Source organism: Diplotaxodon limnothrissa, linkage group LG3 (assembly GCF_057381915.1).
Source record: "Diplotaxodon limnothrissa isolate DT_005_m linkage group LG3, D_limnothrissa_male_GT1.1, whole genome shotgun sequence".
Classification (NCBI taxonomy): Eukaryota; Metazoa; Chordata; class Actinopteri; order Cichliformes; family Cichlidae; genus Diplotaxodon; species Diplotaxodon limnothrissa.
Window position 1 is genome coordinate 1,190,403 of NC_140598.1, and position 12,829 is coordinate 1,203,231.

The 12,829-nt window shown below is 45.0% G+C and overlaps 2 protein-coding genes across 2 annotated transcripts; both read right to left on the bottom strand.

Moving 5' to 3' along the window:
- Positions 1 to 1,090: 1,090 nt before the first annotated feature.
- LOC146634238 (uncharacterized) lies at positions 1,091 to 5,670 on the bottom strand. The gene is made up of 6 exons (XM_085349878.1): positions 5,586 to 5,670; positions 5,476 to 5,544; positions 5,290 to 5,331; positions 5,165 to 5,206; positions 4,210 to 4,554; positions 1,091 to 1,317 (listed from the first exon to the last, which is right to left on the bottom strand). The coding sequence occupies exons 1-6, from the start codon at positions 5,668 to 5,670 to the stop codon at positions 1,091 to 1,093; spliced, it is 810 nt and encodes a 269-aa protein (XP_085206004.1).
- Positions 5,671 to 5,876: 206 nt separating this feature from the next.
- LOC146634239 (uncharacterized) lies at positions 5,877 to 8,896 on the bottom strand. Its single transcript, XM_085349879.1, has 6 exons — positions 8,869 to 8,896; positions 7,012 to 7,056; positions 6,464 to 6,739; positions 6,143 to 6,379; positions 6,035 to 6,046; positions 5,877 to 5,941 (listed from the first exon to the last, which is right to left on the bottom strand). The coding sequence occupies exons 1-6, from the start codon at positions 8,894 to 8,896 to the stop codon at positions 5,877 to 5,879; spliced, it is 663 nt and encodes a 220-aa protein (XP_085206005.1).
- Positions 8,897 to 12,829: the final 3,933 nt, after the last annotated feature.

Consider the following 12,829-nt stretch of genomic DNA (forward strand, 5'->3'; position numbering starts at 1 on the left):
ACTCCTCCCAGTCTCAGCGGTCAGGTGGATGCTGTGTAAACAGCACTGCACACTGACATGAACAGAGGAAGTGTTTGTATCTGTATCTGCTGAATACACTCAGTGATGGAGCCTCAGAGGTCACACAGGTCAGATCTACGGTCAACCTTTAGGGATCTCCTTACCTGGATCACTGAGCGTGCATCAGGACATTTTTCATGGAAACATGTATGATTTTGGTTCAACACACAGTGTGTTTATTTAGCAGTGACCATTTGGGTAATATGTATCAGTGTAGTATCAGTGGGAGGGTTTACAGGGCTGTGTTCATCGTCCAGACCTCAGTAACAAATTTAAAGACGATGAAGTTAGTTTTTCACCTCGTATGCTGAGGTAAACTTACTGACTTACACATCAGAGCTCCACGGCGTCACAATCGGCAACAACACATCATGTGGAGAGAAGAGGAGGAGCCAAATGTAGACAACTGAGGCGAGAGTGAGGTTGAACGGAAGGAGAGTCATTTATTAAGGCTGGAAATGTTGACATACATAAAATGTGAAACCAAGACTGGACTCACTGACTAAACTGGGGAAAATAAAGCAAAAAACAAGGAAAACTGGAACATGAGACCAGGATGAACTAGACCATGACGTGAGAGACACAGGAAACAGGCAACCTGACAGAGGAAAACAGACACAACATAAGCACACAAGGGTCATTAGGGAGAGTGGACCTGACGACACACAGGAAGCAAAGCTACACACACTGAACACAGGACGTGGCACTGTCAAAGTAAAACAGGAAACACTAATTCACACAATATGACACAGGAGACGGGAGGGAAGAACGGAAGAACTAGACGAACTTGGAGGACAACGGGAGGAGACGCACATGATGCACTGGGAGAATGTACAGGAGGCACAATACAGACAGAGGACACATGACTTAAGAGACATGCACAGAGGACAGACTTACACAGGAAACAGGGATGAAGCGATAAACTCAAACCTAACTAAGACATACTGACAGCAAACACTAGAACTTTTCTCCAACACAGCAAAAGAGGAACCAAGATACAGAAATACTGCAGATGCTGTCAGTCTGCAGCTCAGAAGGCATGCTCAGTGGTGACATCAGCAGTGACATCATCACCATCTTCAGCCAGTCCCTGACCTCCTCCATCACACTGGCTCATCTCCATGGAGACGGCCGGTTTGTTCGGTGTCTTCCTGCTCCAACAGATGGACAGCAGCAGACCGGTGGAGATGCAGTACGGACAGAAGACCACTAGATGGCAGACGAGTCTCAGCACAGACTCACAGGGAGGAGGAGGAGCTGAAAGAGGAGGACACAAAGGAGGATAGAGAGGAGGAGTCAGGAGGAGGATATATAGGAGGAGTCAGGAGGAAGATACAGAGGAGGAGTCAGGAGGAAAATACATAGGAGGACTCAGGAGAAGGATACATAGGAGGAGTCAGGAGGAGGACACAGAGGAGGAGTCATTAGGAGGAGACAGAGGAGGAGTCAGGAGGAGGACACAGAGGAGGATAGAGAGGAGGCGTGATTAGGGAGGAGACAGATGAGGAGTCATTAGGAGGAGACAGAGGAGGAGTTAGGAGAAGGATACATCGGAGTCAGGAGGAGGATAGACCGTCCCATTTCACAAGCTTTGCACTTCCGGCCTTAGCGGTCTTTGAGTACGCGGCCCTTGAGGACCGTTGAGGCTGCAGACCCTGGATTGGGATACAGCCACAGAGGACGATAGAGAGGAGGACACAGAGGAGGCGTGATTAGGGAGGACACAGAGGAGGAGTCATTAGGAGGACACAGAGGAGGCGTGATTAGGGAGGACACAGAGGAGGAGTCATTAGGAGGACACAGAGGAGGCGTGATTAGGGAGGACACAGAGGAGGAGTCAGAGTCTGTTTTGTCTGTTTGTGCTTGCTTCTCTCTAATCTGACATTCGAGTCATTGGTCAGAGTGATAGCCGTACTACTTCCAGTGTGGTTCCTGATGGTTTTAAACATGCAATTGTAAACCCTTTATTAAAAACCATGTCAACTAAACCTGGCCTTGATCCTTCAGTTTGCTCAAATTTTAGACCCATTTCAAAGATTTCATTCCTTTCAAAGAATTGGAAAAAATTGTTTGTAACCAACTGAATAAGTTTTTAGATGCTAATGGTATCATGGAGGTTTTTCAGTCTGTTTTTTAACATCTACACTCCACTGAAACAGAACTTTTACGTGTTTTTAATTATATCTTTTAGAAAATGATTGTGCAAGTCCTGTGATCATGGTGCGTTTAGATCTTACGGCAGCGTTTGACACTGTTGACCACGATATTCTTATCTCTCGTTTGGAACACCTGGTTGGCATCAAAGGTGCAGCACTGGATTGGCTTTGCTCATATTTGAGGTGCAGAACGTTTAGTGTTAAAGTTGAACATTTTGAGTCCACCAGCCCTCCTTTCTTGTGGGGTGCCCCAGGGCTCAATCCTTGGCCCTCTTCTTTTTTCATTATACCTGCTCCCTTTGGGGTCTACGCAGACGACAGCCAAATTTATCTGCCTTTAGCACCAAATGGCCCAGGCTCCATCCAAATCCTTTTGAACTGCCTTGAAGATGTCAAAGCTTGGATGGCTCTGGACGTTTTGAGTTTCAATGAGAGTAAAACTGAGGTGACTGTATTTAGACCTAATAATATTTCATGCAACCCGCCTGGGAATTGTGGGTGGTGTGACTCTTATGTTAAACAGCATATGACAAACTTGGGAGTCATTATGGACTCAGATTTTAAATTGAACAAACATATTGATGGTACCACCATCACCCAGGACCTGAAGTGGGAGCCCACCATCACCTCCGTCATCAAGAAAGCCCAGCAGAGGATGTACTTCCTGAGGCAGCTGAAGAAATTCAACCTGCCAACACGGACGATGATGCAGTTCTACACTGCAATCATCGAGTCCATCCTCACCTCCTCCATCACCGTGTGGTACGCTGGAGCCACTATCAGGGACAAACAGAGACTGCAGCGTGTTGTGCGCTCTGCTGAGAAGGTGATTGGCTGCAGACTCCCATCTTTGCAGGACCTGTACACCTCCAGGACACTGGGGCGTGCAGCTCGGATCTCAGCTGACCCTTCTCACCCTGGACACAGTCTGTTTGACCTGCTCCCCTCAGGCAGGAGGCTCCGGTCCATTCGCACCAGAACCTCTCGCCACAAGAACAGTTTCTTCCCCTCTGCTGTCGGACACATGAACAATAACCGTATGACTGTTCCCACCACTAACACATGACCCTACGCTGTGTCACTGCATCATTCCATGTTTGGCACTGATCACCACCTGCACTCATGTATATATCTTTCTACGTAGCACTTTTAATTCTTATTCTCATGTATATATCTCATGTATATCTCATGCACATATCTTCCCACGTAGCACTTTTAATTCTTATCCCTACTTTTATTTTTTTCCATGTCTATTTAAGTGCTATTTATGACACTATGTTTGCACTGAAGCACCGCAGCAATTTCCTAATGTTGTAAACCTGCTCAACATTTGGCAATAAACCCCATTCTGATTCTGATTCTGATTCTGATATTAGTTCTGTGTTGCAAAAAAGCTTTTTCCAGTTGAGGCAAATAGCAAAGCTGAAGCCAGTTTTGTCAAGACGTGACATGGAGAAGGTAATACATGCCTTTATTTCAACTCGGCTTGACTACTGTAATGCACTTCATGTTGTATTGAGCCAAGGATCTATTGCACATCTTCAGCTTGTTCAAAATGCTGCTGCCCGCCTCTTGGCTGGTACTCACAGGCATGAACGTGTAACATCTATCCTGTTCTCTCTTCGTCGGCTTCCTGTTCATGACAGAATCAATTTCAAAGTGCTAACGCTGATTTATAATGATTTATATTTATGACCAGCTGCTTTTGGTTGTCCAATAATCTAGACCAAAAAGTAGAGGAGAACGAGCCTTTTCAATTATGGCCCCCAAACGTTGGAATACGTTGCCTTTAAATATTAGACACACTCCTTTTTTTGAAAGGTTCAGACTGGTGTGAGTTGATATGTTTATTATGTGTGTTATTATATTTTTATGTGAGCGTCATGGTTTTATCTTGTGTTTAACTCCTTTGTTTCTGTACAAAACTTTGGGCAAACCTTCCGTTTTTAAATGTGCTGTATAAATAAATTGGATTTGGATCTTCCCCACTGACCTTTGACCTTCAGCTGTACATGGATCTTCTTCAGATCGTCTCCAGCCCTGCGGGTGGTGCAGATGTAGTTACCACTGTCAGAGACTGTGGGGTTTCTCAGAGTGAGGCTGAGGTCTCCAGTCTGCAGAGCGTCGACTCTCATCGATGTTCGACTGAAGCAGCGATGGTTCTGATCTTTAAGATCTACTCCGCTCTGCAGACGTATGTGGACTGTTGGGACCTTCAACTCATCGCGGTCCCTCACTCCTGGTGTGGCACTCCTGGAAACATCAGCTGGTACCTGACAGGACAGCAGGACAGACTCCGCCCTCTCAAACACCTCCACCCCTGGGGCATGCTGGGAGTCTGAGGACAGAAACATGAAGCAGGTGTGATCGAGTACAATGAAATGAAGCTGCAGGACAGAAGAACTCCAGAGGTGAACGAGGAGATGATACTGAAGGATAGATGTGTAGCATCTAAATCACACATGGTTTTAGGTCATTATGGGCGGAGTCTCAGAACTTTAACTGCAGTTTCAGACCCTGCTGCTGGAAACACACGACTCATCATGCAGGGCAAATTTCCAGCCTGTGACTAGAGAAGATCCCAACATCCATCCTTTTCTGTTAAAGATGATCAGAGTGCTAAAACAGCTTTTTTCTATATGTGCTAGTCATAAATCATCTTTACTCCTAATCAAAGATATAATTCATATATAAATCTGATCAATACATTAAAGGAGAAATGTAGCTTGAGCAGTGAACATTATTTTGTGTCTTCCTCTGATCAGCTGATCCAAGTACAAGAACAGAGAAGCTTTATTTGCCAGCCTATCAGCTTTAAATGGTGAGTCAGATAAAGGAGAGAAGAAAAAGCGGCGGTTTCATGACTCCGAGGATTGTTAGACATGATGATGGAGCAGCCACCACAGAGCACCTACATCACCTCAGAGTTCCCGTTACCTTCAACTCACCTGTAGAAACGGTCAGAGCAGACAGCAGCAGCACACACACACCTGCAACAGGACAGAGGTCACTAAAGGTCACCAAAGGTCAGAGGTCATGATGAGGACAGACAGGTGTAGGAACATCAGCTCACCTGCAGCAGTCAGCAGAAACAGGCCTGAAACTGAAGAACGCACTGATCAGAGATCAAATGGTCACATGACCAAAGAGAAGCATTCAGACTGCAGTGATTGGCTGTTCCCACACATCAATAACCCACAGCGCCCTCCAGTGGTGGAAACACAGATAACACATGTGGAGGAACATGAAGGAGACTCACAGCAGAGGCAGACGCTCCGTCTCAGACAGCCGTCACCTCCACAGCTCCACAGCTCTGCTCCCCGACCTCCTGCATCACACAGAGAAACATCAGCATTTCTGAGCTCAGACCGAAAAGTTTCATGAAATCCTTAATTTGAATCTGCTGCTCTGTGAAGAGATGAAGATGTGACTCCAGAGTCTCCAGCTGAACCATCATCTATGTGAAACCAGATAAATGTCAACTAAAGCTGACCACGACCATTACAAACACCTTCACCTCCAGAATGAGCGAAGCTTAATGGAGGGTGGAGCTTAGCTGGTAGCTCTGAGCATCATCTCGGTTAGAATCAGGAAGTAGGTCATCAAATGTAAAGTCTGACTGTCACTCTCAGAGAGCCTCGGGTTAAAGGGGTTACCTGGTTAGTCCAGGTGAGACATACCTCTCTGTTTCCTCCACAGAACCACACCTCCAACCAGGACCAGGACTACAGGGAGGACCAGGAGATAAAGAGGAAGGGAGGAGGAAGAGTGTGGAGAGGAAGAGGAGGGAGTAGCGAGAAGAAGAGGAGAGGTTGTACTGGGAGTAGAATCTACAGGAGAGATTATGAAGATTGTTCAGTCAGTTCATTATCAGGTCACCAGGCTGGTTTGTATCTATAAACAGGAAGTGATGTTAGTGTCCTGACCTCTGACCCTCAGTCTGCTCTGAGGAGAACGTTCATGAATATCAGTATAACACCAGTAGAGACCTTCATCAGACCGCTGGACTTTAGTGAGGATGTGCTTTGGTTTAGGATTATGTTCAAGTGGACTCCCTTTAATGAAGAAATAAGCTGCAGCTATTTTCCCATTGCTGCACTGCAGAGTGACATCACTTCCTGTCCACACAGGAAGGGCCGGGATCAGCAGAATCACACCTTTAACTGACAAACAGAGACAAACAGAGTTAATGAGAGCAGAGAAACGTCCAGATGTTGTAGCAGCAGCAGATGAAGCAGCTTGTGTACCAGTTACAGTGATGTTGATCTGATCACTCTGTCCAGAACTGGTTTCACACCAGTAAGCTGCAGAGTCTGACTGGGTGAGAGGTGAGAGGATGCAGGAGGAACTATTAAACTGCCCAAAGCTTGAAGCTGCAGCTGCTCCACAGTCCTCAGTGGGTCCTCCTCTGGTCCCCTTCACTGTCCATCCATCAGCTGTCTGTCCATCATCAACACAACTCAGAGACACTGAAGAAGATCCACTGAAGACCTGCTGAAGGTTTGGACTGACAGACAGAGACACTGGAGGACACACACACACACACACACACACACACACACACACACACACACACACACACACACACACACACACACACACACACACACAGAGTAAATGTATTTGTGTTCTTGTTGGAGTCTCACTGATTGTTTTCACTTCATCTCCTCACCTGCAGAAACAGTCGGTGCAGACAGCAGCAGCACACACACACACACACACACACACACACAGAGTAAGTGTATTTGTGTTCTTGTTGGAGTCTCACTGATCGTTTTCACTTCCATCTCCTCACCTGCAGAAACAGTCGGTGCAGACAGCAGCAGCACACACACACCTGCAACAGGAGGACAATCCACAGACTTGAGCTTTTTCTCACGTCCACAGAGGTGTACACTAACATACTGTGGCAGACGTCCACACACACACCTGTAACACATACACATCATTATAACACACACCTATCCTTGTCTTTGTTACACTGTAGGGACACATGACCAGAACATGCTTTGTGGGAACCATCCTTTCTGGTTGTTCTACAGCACTGAAAAAAAAATCAGGCATTACCTGCAAAAGGATCTAAACCACATTTTCACTTTAAGTGATCAATCAGACAAAATAGACAATAGCAACAGCTGTCTGGGGACCTGCCAGGTATTTAGTAACAGGTGGGGTCCAGGAAAACCTGTTTTTTCTTACTTTGTACAATTTACGTCATGGAACAAGTTAAAACCTGTGACTGGCAAACTGTTTCCTGAACAACCAAAAGTTTGGTTAAGCAGTTTGTAGCAGTCACAGTGGTGTGGTGTCTCTTTAATGTCGAGGGTTTATGATGTCATTAGTGTGCGCCACTGCCCTCTCTGTGATTTATGGGAGCAACGTGCTTGCACGCAAATACATGGAGAAAGACGGACTTTATATGTTTTACCTCTCCAGAAAACTTTGCAACATTACAGAACACTGTCTGTCATGTTTGATAAGCAGCAGCCGTTCAACTGGGAAGTTCTCAGTACCAGTGTGATCGTGTATTCTTCCTACTATCCTGGTTTCTACCGCCTCCTCTCAACCACTGAACACAACCCAACGTTACAAGTTCTACGACAATAACCTTGTTATACAGTATAGGCTCAATAGACGAGTCTTTTGTCTGTAATTAGATGTTAATCAAATAAAATCTGTTCAGTTTTATTTACACAGCGCCAAATCACAACAACAGTCACCTCAAGGACCTTTATATTGTACAGTAGCTCCTACAATAATAGATACAGAGAAAAACCCAACAATCATATGAGCAGCACTTTGGCGACAGTGGGAAGGAAAAACTCCCTTTTAACAGGAAGAAAGCTCCGGCAGAACCAGGCTCAGGGAGGGGCGGGGCCATCTGCTGCGACCGGTTGGGGTGAGAGAAGGAAGACAGGATAAAGACATGCTGTGGAAGAGAGACAGAGGTTAATAACAGATATGATTCAATGCAGAGAGGTCTGTTAATACATAGTGAGTGAAGAAGAAACACCCAGTGCATCATGGGAATCCCCCAGCAGCCTACACCTATTGCAGCATAACTAAGGGAGGATTCAATGATTAGCTGATGTTAATTTATGTCAGTTACTAATTTATTTATTTTCAGCATTGTGCAAAAGCCACCCCTCATATTTTTTTTATAGTTTTTTATCATGAAGCAAGACTTTGGTATAATTTTTTAAAGTGTTCTTGAACAACAGTTCTGTTTATGATCATCTTTCCAGGTTTTACTTTGGACATGCTCCATGGATCTTTCTCTCATTTCTATGTGAGTCCTTGTATGTGACCACTTTCAGAGTAGTCCTGGAACGAAGGGGAGGGGAGGCCGACCACCTCAGTGGGACACCCTTCAGAATAGGTTGTTGGATTGGAAGGAGACTGTGCTCATTAAGGAGGATGAAAGCCTCGGCACTGTGTGAAACACACACAGACATCAGCCAATGACTCACATGATCTTCACATATCACAGAATCTGTTTCCATCCATGGAGTCAGAGTACATGAAGGACTGTTTACTGTCAGCTGTGCTGTAACACAAAGTGACCACTGAAACCCTCCAACAGGACCTGCTCAGAGGTCCGCTGTGTTTCGTCTCACACTCTGATCCAATAACTGAGTGAAGGACTCATCGAGGAGGAGGAGCAGAGGAGCCGTCTTCATGGTGTCTGGATTTCAACTGAAGGCGTGCGTTCTTAGCAGCAGAGAGATGCCTCGGGCTCCGGTTTCATCACTTCCTGTTGTCACGTCAGCTGTGTGTCCGGCTCACAGAGGTCCTTCCTAAAGTGTCCCAGCTGTCCCTCTCACAGCTCCATGAAGCTCAGAGAGGACACACTGACTCTGCAGCCATCCACACACACTCATCAAGCTCTGGTTAACCCTTTCAATCCAGCTGATGGCGCTCCAGAGCTACTGATCTGTCAGTGGATGAAACACTTCATCACTGACAGGCTGATGCTCTCTGGCTGTTTCACACATCTGCAAAAAAACAAAAATACCCCAAAAAGATGAAGTTGTGGTCTGTACAGTTTGTGTCTTCTTCTGTAGCTAAGATCTATTGAAGGCAGAAGAGAAACTGCTGATAAGATCAGCTCAGCTCAGCTCAGCCCAAGTTAAAAAAAAAAGCTGCTGCTGCTGTCTTCATGTCCAGAGCACGACTCAGTACTATGCTGGACTTGCTAATAATTGGTGGTGTACCAGGGGCTTCTCTTTAAGACTATGTTTGCTCCTCACTGTCACCAGCTGTCCTGTTTCGCCGGCTGTTCGGGACAGTCTGTTGGGGGACAGCTAACAGGGCCTATGCTACCTTCGGCTGCACGGGCTACACAGGCCTGGCTATCAGGTTTTTAGGCCTGCAAAACCGAGTCTCCGGTTCAGTGATCCTGGACTCCAGAGCTACAAATAGCCTACATGTCAGCTAAAAGCTAAGCTAAGCTAAATATAATTAAAGATAAAGATAAAGTAAGATCAAGTGAGTAAACAGCAGGTTTGCGTCGGATGAAGCACGTGAGGATATGAAATAAGAAGTTCTCTATAAGTTTTTAATTAAATTGCAATGCAGGTAAGCTAAACAAAAACACCACTGTGTGTTGTAACAGGAACAGGAAGGGACACTCTAACGCAGAGAGAGCCAACACCAAGTGAGAGCCCCAGTGTTTCATGTGGTGTGACACCAACAGTCACAAACTGGGAACCACCATCTGCTCACTATGGCCCCGCCCCTCCATGAGCCTGGTTCTGCTGCAGGTTTCTTCCTGTGTTTTTAGTCTGTTTTCTTTGGATCTTTACCTTAAAATATCATTTGGGTCAAAACCTTCGCACATCAACATGATTGTACGTTCTAGTAGTAATCATAATAACATGTTCTGTCCAGGATAATTTACTGTGTAAGATTACAGCCTGGTCTCGTGGACCAACAAACACACGTTCAATAGAAACCTTTAAAACTAGATTCACAGTGTAATTGGAACCAAATGTTTTATGAGGGTGAGACACATTCAAAATATGTGTAATATCCATTTAACTACTGATTGCACCTGAGAATCTAAGACTATATTAACCCTTCCTCAGTGTTAGGTTATTAATCCTTTATTTATCCAGGTAAAAAGGCCATTGATATTGTCATGAACTGGCTGTGAAGCAGGCAAGATTGGACCCTATGCAGACTCGCAGACAGGACTTGAACTCAAAAACAGCCTTACTGCCCGAGTGCTGGAGATACTGCATACAGGAATGTAAACTAAACATACAGGGAAAAACAACAACGAGGGAGGCGAAGACATAAATACACAGGAGGGCAAACGAGGGACCAAAACATAGGAGGGAACACAGCTGAACATAATCTAACTCAGGGCCTGGAGGCCCGGTGTCCTGCAGGTTTTAGATCTCACGCTCTCTACACACCCTCTTTACACACCTGAATCAAATGATTAGTTCATTACCAGGCCTTTGGAGAACTTCAAGACATGTTGATGGATCAAGGACACGTCTAAAACCTGCAGGACACCAGCCCTGGAGGCCTGGAGTTCAACACCTGTTGTGGGAGCCAAGTTAAGATAGTTCATATATTTTAGTATTTATATTTCGCTGTTGTTAAGCTTGTTTGTGTAATTAATAATTTTAGGAAATAGATGCATGTTTATGGTGAAACTAGGTTACGTAGTACCATGAATACATGTGCCTTAAAGACTCGTGTTTATAGTAAAATCGGGGCATCACGGATGTATGCAAATTAGTGCATGCGGTGCGGGAGGGGGGAGAGAGAGAGAAAAGGAGTTAACACGGCATAAGCTATACGGGGCAGCAGGGTAGAACAGAGCCACACGGTTTTCCTACCGTAGTAGGTTATTTTGTTGAGGACAAGTTAAACCTGACCACTCCTGTAAGATGCAAAAACTGTGGAATAAATTTTTTGTTACATCTTTTCAGATCGGAGTCCCGTGGAGTTCTTTTTCCTCTTCAAACTGACGTACGCGAGTGAATCACGGGAAAACTGGTCTCACGGCTTACACACCTGTGATCTAACAAAGGAGACACAGGGAACAAAAGTCATCCATAACTCCACGTCCATAACCATGCAAACTGATTAAACCATCAGATTCTAATATGGTTTTTAACAATAAATTGTCATCAGTTACATCCATCAGTACCACTCCAACCACCTGTACTTCTTAAACAGTCATCTGTCATTTGAGTTAAAGCTATGTAATCCCATTAATCTCATTAATATTAATACCTTTATCTTTGTATCATCGCTCGACTGCCAAACTTGTTTTGTGATCTGACTCTGTGAGCAAATTGTGGCTCACCTTTAATAACCCACTACAGGTAGCTGTTCATGTAACCTGTTTGACTACAGGATGTGTGGTTACCCTGTCAACTTCAGGTTTATGGCTACACAGTCATGGTAACCATGGATACACTACTGTCTTAAAAACATTATATCAAAGTGTTTGTTGTTTGTGAAGACGCAGTACTGCAGGGTTGTCAGCAGGTGGCAGTGTTGGTCACAGTGACATGTAGTTATAATGGGCCGTCTGGTTGTGATGCATGGCTGTGACCAGCAGAGGGCTCACGGCTCACCTCTGTCTATAACTCGTGCTCTTATATAACTGAGGCTCTTATGTAAAACACATGAAACAGTCTCAGCACTGACAGAAAACTCACCCATCCTCCGGGAAGATGCTCGTCTCCATGACAACATCCTCAGGAACACATCACTGCACAGGTGATGCAGTGATGTGTTCACTGCATCCAGGAGACCCCCCGCCCCCCCCAATGAAATACACATAAGTAGTTTTTTGTTGTTTAATTTCTTGCTTTTTTTTATTCGCTGTTTGAACACAAGGACATTTTCAGGCAGGAGAAATCAACCAGTTACAAGCAGGTAGCAGTAGATGACATCATACAGCGGGAACCTCTGATTGGCCAGGCCCTTTCTTTAAAGGAAGACAATTGGTGGACAGGAGTACAGGTAAGTGGGGGTGTTTCCCCGACGGAGCTGAGGACACTGACTGTGTGTGTGTGTGTGTGTGTTGTCATGCTCAGCCCCATGGTGGAAACAGAAACACACATACAAACAAATAAATAACAAACAAAAGCAAACATTAACGACTTCCTACCTCGTTAACTAACTAACCTAACTCACCCAGGTGAGCACTAATTGATTTTCTAACTAAGGAGCCAATCAGCTGCAGCCACACAAAAAGGAAAAGAAGAAACGAGGTGACATCATCACACTAAAGCTGCGGGAATGGAAACTAAAGCTAGCTTCCGATTGGCTGTGAGTTCAGCTGTTTCCGTGGCAACAAACGAGGAGACATTTATCATGGCCGATAAGACAAACCAGTTAGTGAACTGGTTTGTGGTTTCTGGACTGGGAATGATGTAGAAGATGTGGTTCATTATCAGAGAATTGAGAACTGACTCCAGACTGGCTGATTGATCAGTCACCTGACTATGAGGTCATTAATTACTGTGATTGGTCGATGTCAGAGTGTTTCTGTGTTCACATGTCTCATCTCTGACTTTAGTTAAAGAATGTCAGTGTAAACAAACACGTCGTAAACAAACAAATAAATAAACAATCAAAGTGTA

Coding starts and splice junctions, on each gene's coding strand:
- LOC146634239 (XM_085349879.1), bottom strand. CDS start 8,896: ATGAAGACGGCTCCTCTGCTCCTCCTCC. Junction 6,740..7,011: donor TGCACCGACTGTTTCTGCAG/GTGAGGAGATGG, acceptor TGTGTCCTCCAG/TGTCTCTGTCTGTCAGTCCA. Junction 6,380..6,463: donor GATCAACATCACTGTAACTG/GTACACAAGCTG, acceptor TCTGTTTGTCAG/TTAAAGGTGTGATTCTGCTG.
- LOC146634238 (XM_085349878.1), bottom strand. CDS start 5,670: ATGGTTCAGCTGGAGACTCTGGAGTCACATCTTCATCTCTTCACAGAG. Junction 5,545..5,585: donor GGATTTCATGAAACTTTTCG/GTCTGAGCTCAG, acceptor TGTGTGATGCAG/GAGGTCGGGGAGCAGAGCTG. Junction 4,555..5,164: donor TGCTCTGACCGTTTCTACAG/GTGAGTTGAAGG, acceptor TTCTGTCCTCAG/ACTCCCAGCATGCCCCAGGG.